Source organism: Antrostomus carolinensis, unplaced genomic scaffold (assembly GCF_000700745.2).
Source record: "Antrostomus carolinensis isolate BGI_N321 unplaced genomic scaffold, ASM70074v2 scaffold17102, whole genome shotgun sequence".
NCBI lineage: Eukaryota > Metazoa > Chordata > Aves > Caprimulgiformes > Caprimulgidae > Antrostomus > Antrostomus carolinensis.
The window spans coordinates 24,639-40,904 of record NW_010297833.1 but is presented as its reverse complement, the minus strand read 5'-3'; the positions used below and the strand labels follow the sequence as shown (position 1 = coordinate 40,904).

The 16,266-nt window shown below is 34.8% G+C and overlaps 1 protein-coding gene across 1 annotated transcript in view; it reads right to left on the bottom strand.

The window, feature by feature from the left end:
* Positions 1–2,549: 2,549 nt before the first annotated feature.
* The window catches only part of MAP3K21 (mitogen-activated protein kinase kinase kinase 21), a 21,673-nt gene continuing 7,956 nt past the window's right edge, over positions 2,550–16,266 (bottom strand). The window contains exons 4-10 of the mRNA XM_029083564.1: positions 13,036–13,276; positions 11,291–11,413; positions 8,481–8,597; positions 7,777–7,927; positions 6,638–6,732; positions 4,066–4,842; positions 2,550–3,032 (exon numbers count right to left, since the gene is read on the bottom strand). Of these exons, the coding sequence (XP_028939397.1) occupies positions 2,608–3,032; positions 4,066–4,842; positions 6,638–6,732; positions 7,777–7,927; positions 8,481–8,597; positions 11,291–11,413; positions 13,036–13,276 (1,929 nt within the window). The 3' untranslated portion in view covers positions 2,550–2,607. The remainder of the gene's footprint in view (positions 3,033–4,065; positions 4,843–6,637; positions 6,733–7,776; positions 7,928–8,480; positions 8,598–11,290; positions 11,414–13,035; positions 13,277–16,266) is intronic.

Genomic DNA, 16,266 nt, shown 5'->3' with positions numbered 1-16,266 from the left:
CCATGCCTTTATAGAAAGTTTCTCTGGTGACAAGTGAAATACAGACTGTGAAACCATGAGTGTAATTTTTTTTTTTAAAATCTTTTTAATTTCAGTGAAGACTGGCCTATAATTTTAAACTATAAAAACAATAATAAAGCACTATAGAGTATAGCTTAAAAAAACCCCTGTATCACATAAGAGAAATATTTGAGATGGTTTACCTAAACTGTGTCAGAATAAGAGGTGGAATACAAAATCCTAAACAGCAATGCACTGGGCTGGCCATATCATTTATCCCACTCTTATGGGAAATTATCCACTGAACAGGAATAGAAATCATTGTTTAATTGCAAGAGAGATAAGCCACTGATAAATGAAAACAATATAGCTCACAAAGGGCTTTTTATGCTGATACTAGATTACAAAACACAGGGTGCAAAATTCAACATTTAAAATTATATAAACCTTAAAAGTACAGAACAGAAGTTTACAAGTCAAAATACTTCAGCACCTGAGATTTTCCTGTAGAAAGCCAAACAGATACTTTCTTCAGAAACATGTAATACAATCAACTTTTCTCTCAGTATTACACAGGAATAATTGATCAAGAAAGAGCTGAAATATACATAATGCTCCAAAATTCTTACTAAGCCTTGAAAATAAATCTTCTATCAAGCTATACTTAAAATTTGATCCATGTGCACTACCTAATTGACTTTATTTTATGAAAAAGTTTTGTATTAAAACTGGAATAGACTTCATGTATTAAAGTGTTCTGATGAAATTAAAAGTTTAAAGACAAAGAACAGTATGCAACTTATATCAACGAGAACTAAGAATACTGAAATATAAACAGGTTTGAACAAAATGTAATAACTTAATAATCTGTTATAAGCATTCAGTTTTACAGACAACTAGTGGTTATGTCTTTACTTTTGATAAACTAATACTTAAAGGAAATAATTTTCTATTTTCACTTTGAGAGTTGGGAAGTTGCATTTTCTGTGTTCTGCTCTGTGTGGTTAAGAATTCATGGTTTTGTACGTATAACTATCTGTCATCCCCAAGGTAGCCACTGTACTGCATACCAGTCTTGGAACAGAAACTTTATTTTTCAATCCCCTGGTTTTAATGCTTTAGGCAATTGTGCATTCTATTTAACATCTGAACTCCCAGACCCCAGAGCAAAAGAGAAGAAAACATTTAAAACAAAGGTCTCAACAAAAGAGTGTTCTGATGGGAATATAGTAGTTTTATTCTAACATAAATAAAATCAGATAATGAAGACTATTTAAATGTCAATTTATATGCAAAATTAAGACTTCAAATACTGGAATATGAGGGATGTTCCTTTAATTCTAGAAATGCTTTCATCAGGGAAAGTATACTGTACATTTGGTTTTATTTAATCACTTAGTGATACTGTAAAAAATTAAACTATCAGTGTTATCAAGGCTAAATGTTCCTGCCCCCACAATTAACTACTTGGAATTTTATGGAACCTTTCCATCACTGAAAACCAGTCAAGCTTAGCTGTTTCCGTCATTTAATTCCTAAATATTAATAACTGGCCACTCAGTAGTAACTTCAGGAAGAAAAGCTGCAGAGATTATACTGAAAGATTTAATATTAAATATTGCAGTTTTAAAATGTGAGTGCAGTAAAACGGACCATTGTCTCACATAAAACTGAAACCAACCCTTAAAACCCATTATCTTTCCTCAATACAAGGTGCAGCACAGTTTAAAAAACAAGAAGGGAAGCAAACCCCCCCACCACAAACAAAAAATCCCAAACCAAGAATATTGTTTTCAGTGCAAACTCTGTAGTCTTCAAAAGGTTAAGAGTACAAATATTTACGTTCCAGTGTATCCTTACCTACAAGGAATGTTGTTTCACATTATAAAGTATGTCAAATACCTTTAATCCAATCACAATACTGAAGTTTACCCTCTCAAATCGATATGGTGGCTGAAACCTAAGTGTTTATACAAGCAGTGTAACTTTCTGGAGAAACTAATGCACACAGTTGAAAGTTCTCTGAAAAACCAAGGGCAAAGACTGCAAATCCAGCTGCTGGTCCTTAACCAATTTCAGTATCAAATGCCAAAAAGTAACCAGCTACTTAATGAGGAGTGAACAGAGCCTCCTGCACCAGCACGTGAAATCACCTGCCCCCCTCCCTAATTCTACAGGCCACAGTGCCAGGCTGCAGACAACCACTCCTGAGGTGAAACTCCTCTTGACGGAACACAACCTTACTATATGTCATTCATTTTTTCAATGTGCAAAAGTTAAATTGCTAGCAAAACCCCTCAAACCTAAAGAAAACTTCTGTGACATTGCAGAGGGAGGTGGGCATGTTATTTTAGTCATTCAAAATATACTTCTAAAGTTCACCTAGAATACTATTTTGCAGCATTGTGCTTTTAGAATTACTAGCTGGGATTCCAAGGAACATTTGAAAAAGGCACCTACTATACTTTCTTAATTAGCTGCCCGTTTTAATAATTTTGGTACTATTTGTCACAGTACATCAGAAAACAGCAGCACAAAGCATTAGATGAACAAGATTTTTATATTTGTTCCCCTTCAAAAAGCAAATCTTTTTAAAATGAAAGGCACTCACGACAGAAACTCTCTCTCCAGTTCATATATAGATGGCCGACAAGTTTTGCTCTTCATTCTACATAAAGGCACAGTACAGTCTCTGTTTTGACCTTCCACATCAATATCAAGTAATGAGGGCATGTGGCAGTTAGTTCTTCCCTCAGTATCTGGCAAGAAGTTAACATCTGGATCTACATTGCTCTCTAAATATTCCGAGTCTTTAGAGTTTGGTTTAATAATACGTGGAATAATCTGCCATGCATCAATTTTACTTCTTACAGAAGAAGGTCGAGGCCTTGATATAATATTGACAGCGCTTTGTTTTTCAGTTGAAACACCACTGTGATTGCTTCTCTGTTGAACAGATGGAGAGTGCAGAGTTCCAGTAACTGATAGAACTGGTAATGTGGAGACATCATTGGTTGAAGCAAATCCGTTAGCTAAGGGAAAGTAAAGGCAAAACAAAAAAAGACAATTTAAACCATGTGGCTTATTGATTTCTTTACCATTTGTAAAACTGGGTTGCCATAAATGCTATCCACTGGAAAAAATTAATTTGTGGGGAATCTCCTACAAGAGGACCAGCAGTGCTCAAATAACATTTTTGCATTTATACTCTCTGCTAGAGGCTATAACAACTTCCTTTCTATTGCTACAGAAGAGATATAGAGAGAAAGCATTAACCACCCAGTAACTTGATGAAAGTTAATACTGGAATGAAGCCCCACAAATTTGTCCAATTATTATGAGTAGTTATATATGCATAGAGTACCATGAAGAATTATCACAATTAAGGCACCATAGAACACCAGTATTAAAATTTAGAACTTCTTTTCAAAAACACATTAATCATGAAATTTATCTATTTATATGGAAACCAGATTTAAAAACCTTTTTTCCCAGCTTAACTTAAGGATTTGTGGAACATGTGACATAATTTCTAGGTCAAGCAAGCATATCAAAACTTGCCATGCTTGTTTTCCTTTAAGTTAATAAATTTGCAGTACCAAAATTATGCTCAATTGCCCACCTATGTGGACTGTGAAACTATATTAAACAAGTGTACTCTCAGCCTCAGGAAGTCCACATCTACATAATGCCCTACCTGACACTGTTTTAGTTTATTTCAGCCAGAATGCTAATATTTTGCAAAAAAGCAGGTTCTCACTGACATGAAAAGACTGGGGACACCTATTTTTGCAATACCTGAGAAAAACAGATATTGCCTTAAAATGAACCATCTCTTCCCCTTAAATCTCCATACCTGCACTCCTAACAGGATACTATTCCAATGGCATGTTGTTCATTCAGGGTTCAGACAGAGGCCTTACCCACATACAGTTATGGTAGCTCAGCTAACACATAGCAATGTAACAAAAATCTTAGCAACTCACCAGTGAATGGTTAGTTTCCCTGCATTTTCTGTTTCTATACTTAAAAATTCCCCGCATTTTTAAGTTCTTAATCACCCACCTGTGGTATGAAAATTGTTCCCATCTGATAAGGTTCGTCGGTGACCCAACACACTTAAAGTTGTTGAGGAATCATTTGGCACATTTTGAGATTCTTGTTTCAGACAAAGACTAAAAGGCTGATTTTTCAACCGTGTAGAAACTGTGTTAGGAGGCAGCTGTATCCTCTGTTCTCTCTTACTCTCAGGTGAAAAGTCATCAGTGGAACTACAGGGACCACAATCACCAAGCACAGTGCTTACAAGTGCATCTTCACTATCAGATTGAAGTAGGCATTTTGTGGAAATGGAGGGCATAGAGAGAAGATTCACAGCATTTGCAGCTGGATTTAGGGATGGAATATTTGTTTCCTCTTTCTTGGACTGCAGTCTTGTAGGGCTGGCACTTCTGCGAAATTTTGAAGCACGCTGAAATATTCCATCACGCTTCTTTTTCTCATCTTTAGGCAAGAGTTCATCTGGACCCTGTGATTTGTTTAGCTCCCTGATATCTAACCCCAAGGCAACAGATGCAAGGAGGACAGCACACCCATACAACACTGAATCAGTCTTCTTTTTATGCAGTGTCCTGCTCAGACTGTTTGTAGGTGTCATTTGAGGAGTACTATTTGTAGAACTAGCAGAAGTTCCTTCTTCAAAGCTCTCATGTTCTACTGTATTCTCTCCCTGATCATCTTTCCAAAGAGGTAGATTAATATAGGCCTGGTTCGGCAACTTAATTGGCTTTGGTCTTTTACTGTCCAAACCTTCAGGGAGAAGTTTCTTATCAGTACAGACACCTATAAAACAGAAGAGTATACTTTAAGATTGCAATTCAGCTATTTTGCTATCGCATGTCTGCATATGTACAGCATTTTTTCCTTTAACTTGCAAAAATACTAATCTTGAGGCATACTGTATGCCCCCTTTAGACAGAGTCAGAAGCTCAGAGACTCACATTGTAAGATTCAGAAACGCATCATTAGCCCAAACTTCTTCATGCTCTCTTGGTAGTCTCAGAAACAGCAGAAGTACCATTTTGCTACAGTTACATCTTTTTAGCAACTCAAACGCAAATTCTGTGAGAAGTAACTTGCAGATCAATCTTCATAAGTATATAAATTAACTGTAAACAAATTATGTTTTCCACATCTGAAAGACTTACCTTATTTTGAGAGGCATAATGTAACTCCCAACCTTTATGCACTCAACACAGTTGGAAGAGCAGAATACAGTCTTTGCATTTTTTTGTGGTATTTGAGGATTTTCAACACCTTAATAGTGCTTTTCAAATAACATGGAAAATATTTCTGTGTATGGATTGCAGTGAAGTAATTTACTATACACAAGCTGTCAGATAAGATCGGAAAGGCATTCCTTACAACACTTTTAATTAAGCTATGTTCCAAAATTCAGTGAGTTACTATAAATTTTTCCAATTAATTAATTAGGCCGTGGTGGTCTGGAGTAAAAAGTAAATTTGACAACTCACACCTAATGGCAAATAAAATGGAAGGCATAAATTGACTTACATGTGTTACTTTACTATTAACTACTAAATGCTTCAGAATAAACACATAAATATTTGAAATGCAAATATGTAAACTTGTATAACCTTCTCTGTATGTACAGGTTTAGTAGTAAGCCAATAAATCTATAAAATTACTATTTGTGAAGTCTTGATTTATACCCCTATCAGTATATATGAAGATGAAAATGCCCTTTTCCTAGAAAAAAAAAAAAAAAAGAAAAAAAAAAGGCAGTGTCCAAGCAGTTTACCATTTCCTCTTACAGATGTCATAAATCTAGCCCCTGCTATGGACACCGAGTTATATTTTTTTTCCTGACACTGGTAACTTAATTTTTTCAGATAAGAGAATCTGTAGCATAGAAAGTATATGCAAATTTGAAAATTATTATGAATGTTGTATAGGCACAGCACATTATAGTAATGGACATAAAAAGCAACATACAGCTATTATGTTCCTGAGCATAAAAGGATTAAGCATATTTTCCCTTGTAACTTGCCTGTAAATCTCAAAACGTTCCCTAAAAAACTTTAAGATTTGAAATCTTTTTTTTTTTTTTTTTTTTCTTGAAAATTTAGAGAATAAGTCTTATTTAAAAAAACAGGGAACTAATATCTGGGAATATAAGAGGGCTTACAGGTTTTTAAACAACTATGCATTTTTTTAAGCAACTATGCAGATCCTACTAAAAATGAAAGTCATTAATGATCATTTAAATATCAAGACAATTACTGATTTAGATCTTTCTTTTTAAGAGAAGCTTAAAAGTGCTGACTGCAGACCTCATTAGATCAGCATGCAACTGAAAAATGGGGAAAAAAAAAATCCCTATGTGGCACCATTCAGGCATCACATATATTTCTTAGCTGCTAATGCTGGAAATTGAAATACGTTAACACATTTTTTTAGAGACAGGTTTTTTGCACAGGAAAATTATTTGTAGTATGAATACTGTTCTAATAATCTGCAGAATCCTCAAGGAATTAAAACAATACAATTTATAACACTGGTAGTAGGCTTAATGTTATTATATGGCAACTTAAACTTTTTCAAAAATAGCTCTTACCTTGGTCCACAAATAGCGAAGCTAAGGGAACACCCTTCTGATTTTTCATTAAAAGGGTTGACCAAGGGTTGCTGCCATCTGAAAGGGGTCTTACTCTGAAATCACAATAGTTATTTTGATATTATAGAAGAAACCAGGCTTATATACACTTTAACAGAAAATTACTAAACCATCTTTTTTTAAAGTACAAATATGTAGTACATAACTTGAAAACAGTAAAGCTTTCCAAAGGTAAAAAAAAAAAGTGTATTTAATAGCACAGTCATATGAGTATAAATTGATACATGCCTTATATCAGGTGTTCTTTAGAAGATGAAAATTTCAGGCCTAAAAAGAAAGCCAATTAAAAATGGCCCTTGACTACCTACTGAAGAACAAAAGTTGATGAAAACCGGGACAACAGCTTCTCTGTGTCAAAAAAATTATGTGACTATTGGAAATTTATTAAACATAGTGACTTTTAAACCAAACAAAAATAACATAAACCCAATTCCAAGAGATGGTGTGGAACCAGCTGCTGCTGAAGGTAAATAAGTGGATGTCTCTACCAAGGGGAAAAAAAAAGTGCTATAAATAATTATATATGCGAGACAAGGAAAAAGATCTCTTGCTTCAGAAAAACTGCTAATCTCCAGTTTTAAGCAATTAGAAAAAATAAGCTGAAAGTGAAGGCATCCAGTTGATTTTTCAGAACCCTTTCACCCTGTGTTTCTCAGTGTAAATGATGTTGCTGGTGTGAATTGTGTTTCACACATGCAAAGCCAGTCAGTCTTACTTGATTGTACTGGAAGTGCCCACTGGGGCCATGCCTGCAGTTCAAGTCAGTCTCAGGAACGGCAAGAAAGAGACAGGCCATGATCGTCTGGTATGCATTAGTAATAGCATCCCAGTATGTTCCAAGTCTCAAAAACCAGAGATAAAAGGTAATAGATAAGAGCCACTAAAACCTTAAGATAAGCATTTTATCCTCAAGTCTATGTGGGGGAGTTACTCAATATTAATGTAATTCCTAAATTAAAAGGTAGGACTGAGTTTTATCTGTAACTAGAGGCCACAGAACTTCTCTCACTCACTGCCTGTGTTAGTGATTCAGTTACCAAGAATGCTTAGTATTATCAGACAAAATGTAGTAGACATACTTGTCCTTACAATCTGCACGATCCTTTGTTTGAACTGAACTTGGTCCCCATGTACAACCTCTCTTTTTAAAACTTCTTTTCACATCTTCAAACTCTTCTTGGTGGTAAGTTGTACTCCTTCCCCAAGTTCTGTTGCTTTCATCTGAAGTTACTAGAGATTGGATTTAAAAACACAAACAAAAAAACCCCACACAAATACTATTTCTAAAACCAAAATATTTTGACAGAACAGAATATTTTCTCCACCACAAACCCATTTTGACAGAGTAACACAATGAGGAGTAGACAAAATTTGAGATTTTTTCTTCTACAAAGACCACCACGTAAAGTGCACTTATCCAAAAAGATGAGCAAGCAAGAAAAATAATTTATGAGCTGACAAGATACCCATATTAAAAAGAAAGTAGCAAAACAATAATATTTTCCATGCTTCCTTTAACTGAGAACCTTATATTTAGGTAATTCAGACAAGTGAGGTAGACTGAGCACTTAAATTCCAATGAAGAAAATATATGCTGTGGAAGAACTAGTATCAAATGAAACAGAATATTCCAATTGTGACAATAATTAATATTTTCCTTCTCACTACATCAAAACAAATTATACATTTAAAGTGTCTGACCTTCATTAAATGCTTAGTCTGTCACTGTCTCAACTGTTAAATTAAACAGAACCAGCACCCTTGAAACATAATGAAATCTTGCCTTTTTTCATAACCCCACTGGGAAGTTCATATTCACTTGTGATATCTACATCTTGCTGGTACACATATACACTGTTTCTTCGGCCATTAGTTGTGTGTGTATCTGTTTTGGGAATCACTGAGGAAAAATTAAGAGAATGTAGTAGAGATCTTAGTCAAGTTGATTTCAGAAACGGAACTGTTTCCCTTATATTTTTATCTTTGGGTCATTAAGTCCAGACCTATAAAGGCATTAAGCATCTTTTGATAGCAGGTTTTTACTGTAGGGTTTAGAGGATCCTCTTTCTAGGACCAGACCCAGGCAAGGAGATTTTCGTGTATGACTGACTAGTTGGAAAAGTAACTTGCTATCGACATGGCATGCTTACAGCTATGATAGAGAGACCTCAGAAAAAAATAACCTCAGAAAAAAATAACTTAGGCAGTTATAACAGCACGATAAATGAGGTGGTTCAGAACTGTGCCCATGATTCTGCTGCTCCCACACTGCCTCACCAGCACAGCTTCCCTTGTAGTACAGCACTCTACTTGCCTTCTTTACAATCTCATTTTCAACCACATTCCAAGACCTATAGAATATATATCTTACTAGTTTTCCACTTCCCTTCAAAACATCTTTCAAAATCAACTGAACTTGTTTTAATAACAAGATTTACAATTTTATTGTAATTTAACTTTAAAAAGTAGGTTTTATTTTAACTTTAAAAACTTTTAGATTTGGAAGCTAGACTCTCACATGACAAAATGAAGCAATCAAGTAACCAATTGTTATATATTCCTGTTCAAACCATCTGTATTTGAGCAAGTCTTCTTGAAACAAAGACACTTTGAAGTTAAATCAAGATAAAACATTATTGTGGGAAAGAGAATTTATTTTGCACAGGTGCAGATGGGTGTGGAAGCTAAATTGTTTCAGCTAGATACTCCTGAGAGATCTGATAAGCTTTTAGGTAAAGCCTAGGGATCCAAACTCAGAAACAGAAGTGTACTTCTTTTAAAGGAGAGCCTTCATGTTGTCCTGTATGCTCTAGGCCTACAAATACAAATGCTTGCTCAAATAAAAAAAAAAGAAGAGAAAAATCCCCATTGGCACTTAGCAAACATGCAAGGAGTGGCACTGCTATAGCTTACATGAGGCTATGCATTTAAAAATAAAAACCTTCAGGTTTTCAGAATCATGCTAATACCTGACCCTTACTTCATTTCCACGTATTTCCATACAGAGCAAGGAAAATAAAAGATAAAATGAGACAGTCTTGTTTATAAGTAATTATGACATTTTACTGAGAAAAAAACCTGTTCTTACCTTTCTGCAGTAAAAAAAAAAAAAAAAAAAAAATCCACCACTGTTTGAGGTAGGGAAACCATTATCAACACAGATACTGTCTCAGCTAACTTCTGAAAAAGACTTTACATAATTTTCTTTCCATCTCATATTTTCATTAAGAAAATCAAGACAGGGTTTGTCCATCTCTCTCCTTTATCCACACATATCCACAACATATCCCTGTCTTCACCCAGGGAACTGCACTAGTTATGGTTCAAACAAATAATAAAGTTACTGCCAGAAAAGACACCACTTCTCCATTAGACATTAATAATGAAAAAGATTTCATAAGGCAGCCATATTCCAAAGGAGATGAGAGATCTGATTTCTATCCAAACTTTAAACAAAGTCTCAAGTTGGTTAATGAAAAAAAAATAAAAATCTTTAAACTAGCTACAAAACAGTATACAGAAAAAAATTCCCATGCATTTTCATTTCCTCTCCTCCTTATTTATATCTAGTAAAGCCAGATTCTGAAGTAATTTCCTTCAGAGATTACTATACTTGGAAGAGAAGAAAGTCACTGTCCATAAGCAATCAGCTGGAACAGGTTCCACTGATTTCATATAGAGAGAGAAAATTCAGGCTTTTTCAACTCACATAAAATTCCATGTTAAATATGGATAATTAGACAGTCTACTTTGCACAACAGATGAGACAGCACAAATGCAAGTAGTGAATCCTAGAAGAGATGTAGAGATAGAATTGTTTTCTAGCTCTACCTATGGCATTTCCTAAATACAAATGCAGGCTTCACTGTAACAATATGGTCAATTTTCTTCTATATTCATGGTAGCTCCACTACATGAGCATGAACACGCCTTCCCTTCTGTCATCAGCCTACATGGAATAATGTAGGCCTACAAGCATTCCCATAATTTTATTTTTGTTTCTTTCTCTTGGTTTCAAAAAGTCTAAAACAAGCTTTCTTCTTTGTTTTCTTCCAATTTTGTATTTGCTTAAAGCTTGCTTCTCTTTTGACATAAGCAAGCTCGGTTGCTGGCTGATTCTTCGGCCTTTCCATCTTACATTACTCCCTTATTCTTTGAATCTTTTTTTTCTTTTTTCCTCTTTTTTTTTGATAGTCCATAACCCATTTATTTTATCAATATCTAATACCTAATAAAAACTTGTTTTCCATCTCATATGGGTTCTAAATGTGATGCTTTGCCTTTTCCCATCATAAATTTTGATTCTTCATTGTTTTATCCCAGTCAGTTTAAAAATGAGTTCCTGAAGATATTAAGGAAATATATGATTTAAAGCATTCACAATCATTTAGAATTATTGAAAATTGGTTAGTGTTTTAGCAAGATTATCCCTCCAATCAAAGAAAAACTTGTAACTGTTAGAACAAGTTAAGGGACCTGGAAATCAGACAGAAATCTGTCTGGGATCTGATATTACTACCAGTGTTTCAGTGGGTGTATGGAACCAACTGTCTCTGTTGATCAAATGAACAAATAGAAATGGTGGAGACTTACACTGTATAGCTCGAAGACGAGGAATTATTGTGGGGCTACTTGATGGACTAGAGCTGTTACTGTTTAAACTCCTCCTCTTATCCAGATTGGGGGATGCCTGCACTGTTATTTTGTGCTGGAAATCTGTAAGAGAGTAAAACAAATCAATTTTAATGTTCTAAATAATAATAAAAATAAATCCTCAGGGGATTATACTGCCTTACTTCTTAAAACAACTAAAGCTATATAATGAATTAGACTTGATAGTGTAAGAGATGTTCGTATGAAAAATACTGACAAACTACCTCCTAATGTAACCATTTAGATATTGAGTCAAACAGGCAGGACAACTTCACCGATACTATATTGTAGGTTTGAAGTAATATTAACAAAAGTAAGTAGGTCCAATTGGACTCAAACTGAGACACATCCGCATCACAAGTTGTTATTCGATCTTGTTGGTTGTCACAGAGTGAAAGAAAAACCCCAAATCAATCAATACTCATGGCAATCAGACTTGCTTTATTTTTTAACTTGTAATTCATATACAACATAAAAAGGAAAATTAACAAAGAAGTCACATCTATCAGCATGTCAGAAAAACAAGACACCACACTACAGAATTACAAACATTTATAGCAATGTAGTAAAAAAAGAACAAATATTGGCAAGTAGGAAAAAAACTGTGCATTTGATCATATGCTCCTCTCTAATCCCCATCATCAGTGCAATTAGACTGCACGTTATTCTTACAAGCTTATTTCACTAGCACTGAGACAGTGCTGTAAATATTACTGCCCTCTTTGTCTCTTTCCAGCTACCAGACAGCTATGATTTGGTCAGACCTGCGTTAGCACGGCCTTAAGTTCTTATTGCATTAGTAATAAATTGACAGACTTGATCTGGAAGCCACTGGATGGAAGCCCATCAACACCAGGATGCTGGTGCCACTGCTGAAGGCTTTCCAGCCACTGGCATACCCTTGAGTTTCCGTAGTGCCATCTCGTGGCAACCTTAAAAAGGCACCACTACACCAGTCCCTGACACTAAAAAAACCTGACTCTACAAAAACACCTCCTTTGCAAAAGGGGCATTTTAATGTGTTCACGGGTGGAATTAAATACTCTGACATTCAAATTATAACATACTGGCACTCTGAAATAATACCTTCTGTTGCAAGAAGTGTTTTCTTGCAAGAAGTAAAGCACCGACGACTGTAACTGCTGCATTGTATTTTGTGACTGCAATAAGCGTGCAGTTTGGACCTACCACACCTGTACCTCCAGCCATTACCAAGTGCTGGTGTCCTACTACATATTTGCAAGTCTAGGGCAAGCAGCACTAATATTTGATCATGTTAGAAAGTTCTGAGATGCGACAAAAAGAAGTTGCATACTTTTACATCTGCACAAAAAGAAAAACAGCAAAAATCTGAACTTTGAAGCAGTTTGAACCATAATTTGGTTCCCATGCTAGTATCTTTTCCCTCCAGATACAATGGACTTATATCTGAATCATGTGAAACATTCTTCCGGTTGCAATGAGGACTACTCCACAAGAATATGATATGTGAAAGTTGTTTTCTTGGGGGGGAGGTGAAAGGGCTATGCAATTCTTACCACATTCTCATACCCTTTTGCATTTCGGGGCAGAAGGACCTGGCAATGAATTAAAATAGTAGTCAATACTGAAAACATTAACTATGTAAAAGAAGCCTGCATATTTAATTGTAATATATATCATGAACTTAAAAAAAATTTGCAAACCTGAAGGCAAACTAATTCTGTGTCCATCTTTAAGTTTTAACCGGCTTCTTTTAAATTTTCCCTTCCTCTTCTTTACATTGGGTTTCTCTTGATTTAACTGGAATATCATGATATTCAGCTCACGCTCCAGTACATCAATCTCACGTTCTGCTAACTGCTGCTCACGGCGCTTCAGTAATTCTTCGTGAGATTTTTGCTGAAGAGCTGCTCTTGTCAACTCTTCTTCTCGTGATCGAAGCTCCTGAAGATAAGATTCACATAAATGAAACTAAGTAATAATGTGAAGGTTGCATTAAAGGATATCTAAAATGTATAGCAGGTTGTATTTCCTTATCAGTTTTCATGACAGACTATATAAACGTAACATGCACACATGACCTTCTGACAGTCCTCCATTCTGCATAAGCCAAGATTCTGTATCCGGACGCAATCAAGCATTAGAGAGATTTCCTTTTAACCATTTAACTTGAGTCACTTTACTCAAGGTAGGCAAGCACGGGCAACGGGGACAACACAACCAATCAAAGATTATCAGCTTACAGCCTAGCAGAAAATATGCTCAAAGTACTTCACATCAGAGACTCTTTCACAGCACAAGGGCTGCTCTTAGATAGCTCCTACGCATAAAGTCAATGACCAGATGAATTAATACACAAATGAATGTCTTTATCTTAAATTTGCTAACCTTTCCTGTTTTTCAGTCATATATTAAGTAGCACTTTTCTATCTAGAAAAGCAATCAGTATTACACCAAATGAGGTTTGGTGTAACAGGATAAACCAAGTTGCAAGACAGAAGACAGCTGTTTCTTAATTAAAATCTAGCAGGTATCTTTTATACCATCAAACAGCTACTAAGCACTGAATTACACCACACAGAAATTCCAACCATCAATCACAGAGAATAGTTGTTCTTTTCCCTTTATGCTTTTTTATTTTGGAGAAGAAAAACCTTCAGTGAGGAAGCTAGTTCATTTTTCGAGGTAAATGAATCCCCAAGGCTAAACAGCTGTAAATCTACCATCTTAAAATTATCTAAATCTTCAGATTCCAAAATATGTTAAAATACATCTGAAATTTAAGTAGACCTCCCTTCATAGTATGGGGCATATTATACAGGAAACAGACTTACCCAGAAGTGTTGTAGTCAGTATTGCTAATAGAAGAGACTACAGGAAAAAGAGAAGCTACAATGTGGCTATTCTGTATGTTTCTTATTACATACTTACTACATATTTTTTTCATTTTTACATATGATTCTATCCACCTGGATAGAAAGTGAAATTCAATTCAAAATAGAAAATCTGAAATCAAACTATGCTAAAAGTTCTGGATACGCAAGAATCTTATTCTTATCTTATAACTGTGGTGGTGTTTGGGTATTTTTTTCCAGACCAGACTGCCTACTTCTGCTCAGCAGTATCCAGCAATGTTGTATGCCAGCACAATTCCTTATCTCACACAGTGAAAGCAAAGGAACAAACTTTCTGCTCTTTTTAACTCACATTTTGTCTTGAGTAAATTAGTTCCTGAACTACTTTGATGTTTTCAAATGAGAAAAAAACACACTCTGTTCTTGACAAGGAATATGGATGTCAAAAGACAGGTTAGCACTGAAGCAAACTGTGAGAAGTATGTGTTTCTCAGAAAGATACTTGTTTTTTTTTCCTCTACAGTAATAACATACACACACTGCTTATTAATGTTTTCAAATTCAATTGAAATGATTGACAAATTTCATATGGTTTGCTAATTTTGAGTGAGCTTGTTTTAACACTATAAATATTTTTTATTTTTTATTTTTTTTTTTAAATCCACTCTGCTTAACATACACAGTTTTACAAAAGGCAATTCTGCCTATTGGGAATTGGAAAGAAGCTCGTCTTCATGCCAGCAAGTAAAGTTCTATTTTTTTTGTTTGTTTTTTTTGTTTGTTGGTTTAGTTTTTAATATTTAATCACTTAATTTAGAAATTGCTGCAAATCTCACTTTCTTCCTTCTCCTATCCAGTCAAAACTGCACAACTTAAAACAAGGGCTGGAAGCAGAAGCTGGATGAATTCAAATTTAGAATAAAGAGATGTTAGAGTGTATATAGAAAAGATGCTTATTACTGTATTAATACAGTAATATTACTGCATTAATACAATAATAAAGATATATTAGGAGACACTGTTGATTATCCATCTCCTTGTCCTCAAATCAAGATTTCATAAAACTAGTAACTAGGCAAAAATTGACGGCTTGTATAGAGAAGGCAGACAGTCTAGAAGAAGTATTTCCTCACTGAGAGATTAAGTATTTACTCTTTTCCAAATAAACTAATTACAACCAGACTTACTGCAATTAGTTATGCAATGTTTTTACACCACTCCACAATTAAAACACGCATTGTAAGGAAGCTAGGAAAGAATTCTATATTTAAGTTGCTCAAGAACGTTTGTCAAAAGATTGTGATCTTCTCTTGGAGTGGGCGTTACCATCACTCATTTACAGCAAGCCCTTGAGGAAATTCCTCCAGCTACAGAAGTTCCTCTTTTATAGGGCATGAAACTCCACGCAGGGGTTTTTTCTTGGTATTATTATTATTATATAAATATTTCATAGACATTTCATCTCTATAAATACCTCATAGACATTTCTTTCTCCCTAGTATCTGTCAGTAAAATTGATAATGTGCCAAATTAAATAAGACTGCACATATGAAAACCTTGTCTAAGCCAAAGTTACATGCTTTCATTCTTAAACAGGTTTACCCAACTAGGGCAGAAGCATTTGGAGATGTATTTACTTTGGCATAAGAGAAGTAAATTTCATTTTATCTTTTCCCCTCCCTGATTAAGATTAACTCACCTTTACACCAAAAATATTACTCTTCTCCCAAAGCTTTGCACTGATTTATTTAATCCTAAACTTGATTTAGTCAGATTTTTCTTCAATAGGAAATCTCATACTGGACTAATGCCTCCAGAAAATAATAATGATAATAATAATAATAATAATGATAATAATAATAATAATAATAATAATAATAATAATAATAATAATAATAATAATAATAATAATAATAATACAACCCTGAATGGGAATGTCAGTTACAATTGCTCCAAGAGTAAAAAGGGGAAAATTGTTGGTTGAGCAGTTGCTGGAGGGGCAGCAAAGAGAGTTACAACCCTATGGCAGGGTGTGGTAAGTAAACATAATGGCTGGGGGGACCCTGGGAAAAAAAAAAG